This window comes from Gekko japonicus, unplaced genomic scaffold (genome assembly GCF_001447785.1).
Source record: "Gekko japonicus isolate JY-2015 unplaced genomic scaffold, Gekko_japonicus_V1.1 scaffold3136, whole genome shotgun sequence".
Lineage (NCBI taxonomy): Eukaryota > Metazoa > Chordata > Lepidosauria > Squamata > Gekkonidae > Gekko > Gekko japonicus.
In genome coordinates this window covers 32,131-35,662 of record NW_015174932.1, presented here as the reverse complement: position 1 = coordinate 35,662, position 3,532 = coordinate 32,131, and the positions used below count along the sequence as shown (strand labels likewise).

Below are 3,532 nucleotides of genomic sequence, written 5' to 3'. Positions count from 1 at the left end.
CTTCTTATGCACAGATATGGGGGGGGGGGGGGTGTTCTCCCAGACTCCATGATCCCTGATAAAACCAGATTAATTCTCTCTGAATTAATGTTCAGAATAAAGAAAAGGTTTGATAAACTCTGGTATACTGAAACTAGTTACCAATGGGCATAGTTGTCATGTCATTTCCCCATGACCATCATTTAATCCTTTAAGGGAGCTTTCTAATTCTCTATGTTCGGTACAGACTATTTTTTCCCCTTTCTATATCAGCATTCAGTTTATGATAGAGGTACTGTGGTACTTCTTAGAAATTGTGGTGTAATATCTGCTTCCATGAAAGGACCGTAATAATGATTTTAACCATGATACCATCTTGTTACAGATTTTTATTCAAGTATTGACTTCAGAGGAAGGCTGTGTAGTTTATTTAAAGGTAAATGTCAGAATTAAAAGATACAAATACAAAAAAGCAGAAACTTTAATAAAACGTTATCTTACATAACTTTGCTTACACTGTAGTGTACACCCTGATAATAACTTTTAGGTGACAAAAGTTCATTATAGGGTTTTCAACCCCCAGGTGAGGCCTGAAAATTCTCCAGAATTACAACTGATCTCCACACTAGAAAGATCAATTCCACTGGAGAAAGTGGCTGCTTTGGAGGGTTGATTATATGGCTTGACACCCTACTAAGTTCCCTCTCCAAGCTCCACCCCCCCCCCCAAAGCTCCAGGAATTTCCCAACTTAAGAGTTGGCAACTCTATTGCATTATAAATTTGGCAGGAAGATGGGTTGTTTGTATATATAGGTATATATTCCACATCAGTTAAAATAAGGGTTACTTAGGACACTACCCCAAATCACATGTTAAAATTGTGTGTAATGGTGTCAAGAATTTCGCCAGTCATCTCTGCAATGTGGGTACAAAAAGTGGTACAGGAAGCTTTATGAGCTGGATGCTTCAGGCTTGCACTGGACAATCTCCACATTACAAAGAACCATGTTTGCGGCCATTGTCTGATTCTGCACATGCATTTCCGTAGTGCTGACAAGTAAAAGATCAGTAATAGAGCTGAATTAAATTTCTTTTAGTGTCTCTAAAACTCATTTTCCAATGATCAGTATAACTGATGCTCTAAGACAGTAAAACTCCCACCCCTTCACCCATTCAGCCTTGTTCACACGTTACAGTGAATGCACATTCAATCCATTTACACTGTATATGTGAACTAAGTAATTCACATGTTTCAACAACTGTACCACAGAATAGGAGATATTAAGCCTATATTTATCTAGGTAGTAGTTCTCAGTTTCAGTATTCATAAAGTGTACACACATTGGCTCATTTTTGCAAGCAGATGTATGCACGTGCAGGCAGGATGTATGTCCATTCACTGTACTATATGAACAGGATTAAAGATACTTCAGAAGAAAGGCATTTACCTGCAATATACAAGCATCATATTGAGAAGGAATTAACACTTATAGATGTCAGGAGCTCAGATGTCAAGATAATTCAATAGTTCAGTCAGATAACTGATTTGATTTTAATTAATATAGTTCCCTGCCACACGGGGGGGGGGAGGACGGGCAAAGTGCGGCTTTTTAAAGCCGCACCAAAAGAGACACGTGGCAGCGGGATCACATAGACCCCCTGAGCCGCCGCGCACTTCCTCCCCGGCACGATCAGATGCCGGGGGGAAGCCACAGAAAGAAGAGCGCGGCAGCCGAACTGCGCATGTGTGCGCATGCGCAGTTTGGCGGGGAGCCGGGATTGATACGTACAATGGGCGCGGCGGTGATCCCATGGCCGCGCTTGCTGCGGTGCTGCAGGTAAGTCCTCCTCTGTAGGAGGTTCTTTTTTGCAGCGGGTTTTCCGGGGTTAGGGACGGATCGGGGACGGGTGCGCGCTGCTTCCCAGATTTTGCGGTGAGATAGCGCCCGTTTGCTGCGCCCCCAATCCGTCCCTCTCCCGGCCCAAAACCTTCCGTGTGACCGGGGCCATACTAGGGCAAAACAATTGTTTCATATCATAATGCTGATGATATTGGCTAAATAATGCTGCCACTGACACATTATTTCTTCTTTGACAAATCATATGAAATTCACTGCTCAACACAAGAGATCTACATTTATAATGATGTGATATTTATAATAACGTCATAAGTACAATTCGGTTTTTCTGGAGACAGAACAGGTTGGGTTAAATGTATAACACATTTGGTTGCACCAATCTTAACTGGATCATGGATTAATCTTCTCTACTTCAAAAAGACAGCTGTAGTGTGACCTGCTCAGAAAACACAACTATAAAAGCTTTGTTGTTCCAGCCCCCTCTGGGGAGTCGGAGAAGAAGTATAATGGCGCAGCTAACTTACAACAAACATAAATCAAGATTTCCTATTTTAACACATTTAAAAGTCCGTAATGTGTTTTTCAAAGTTATGAACTCTCTGTACCACATTTTAGTACTAATCATGTATAGCCAGGTGGGTGTTCATAGGGATTCAAGGGAAAGTTTTCCTCTGTATACATCCTTGGAAGCCAAACATCCAAGGAAGCAAAAAAGGTGGACTTCGTGCTCTTGGTAACAGTTATATCATATCAGGATAATAATAAGGTTTGACATTGCCCAAAATATGGTCTTCATAGAGGGGGAGGCAGCAAAAGAAGAACCCAAGACATATTGCCATAATACACATGGTCCATCCAAAGCCATAGGACCAATCAAGCTGAGTAACCGCACCAGCTGTGGCAGGCAAATATCTGTTGAACATTACTGGGTAGATGACAAGGCCCATGAGTGAGAACACCGCTGGGGGAAAGAAAAAGAACAGATGGAAAACTCAGTAAGTAATTTAAAAAAACAAATCTGGCAATATTTACATCAAAGAGATATGATATTCTGAACTAGACCTGACAATAGAACAGCCAAGACAAATAAAAATCAAACATTTAAAATTTAGCAGATGTATTCATATTGCTGTAGAAGTATGCAAACTTTTGAACTGCTCAGAAGCTTTCAATGGGAAGAATGAAAAAGTAGGACCCTCGGATTCAAAGGTCTCCAACCAAAACATGTCTAATAAAGTATATTGTATTATTTTTAGTATCTCATCCTCATCTTATTTCCAAGGGTGTCATTTAGGAAAAGTGAGTCTTCTGTTTCCATAATGTTTCTGGAGTCACACGTTTGTATTCTACTCACTGTTTAAATTGTTATTGTTACGAACAGTTAAATGGATCTATAGGCCAGGAATGCATGTCAAAGTACAAATTCCTTTGCTTATAAAACAGGGTTTGGGTTGCCAACCTCCAAGTGGGGCCCAGAGATCTTCTGGAATTACAACTGCTCTCCAGACTATAGAGATTGTTTATCCTGGAGAAAATAGCTACTTTGGAGGATAGACTGTATGGCATTATACCCCACTTAGGCCACTCCCCTCCCCAGATCCCACCTTTCCCAGGCTACACCTCCAAACCTTGGCAACCCTAAGTGGTGTGTGCACGCACATCTCTTTCTCTCTCTCTCTGTACCTTTGCTGAAA

The 3,532-nt window shown here is 41.1% G+C and overlaps 1 protein-coding gene across 1 annotated transcript in view; it reads right to left on the bottom strand.

Annotated features, from left to right (window-relative positions):
* Positions 1-1,926: 1,926 nt before the first annotated feature.
* The window catches only part of LOC107122066 (p53 apoptosis effector related to PMP-22-like), a 6,704-nt gene continuing 5,098 nt past the window's right edge, over positions 1,927-3,532 (bottom strand). The window contains exon 3 of the mRNA XM_015425091.1: positions 1,927-2,799. Coding sequence (XP_015280577.1) covers positions 2,579-2,799 — 221 coding nt within the window. The 3' untranslated portion in view covers positions 1,927-2,578. The remainder of the gene's footprint in view (positions 2,800-3,532) is intronic.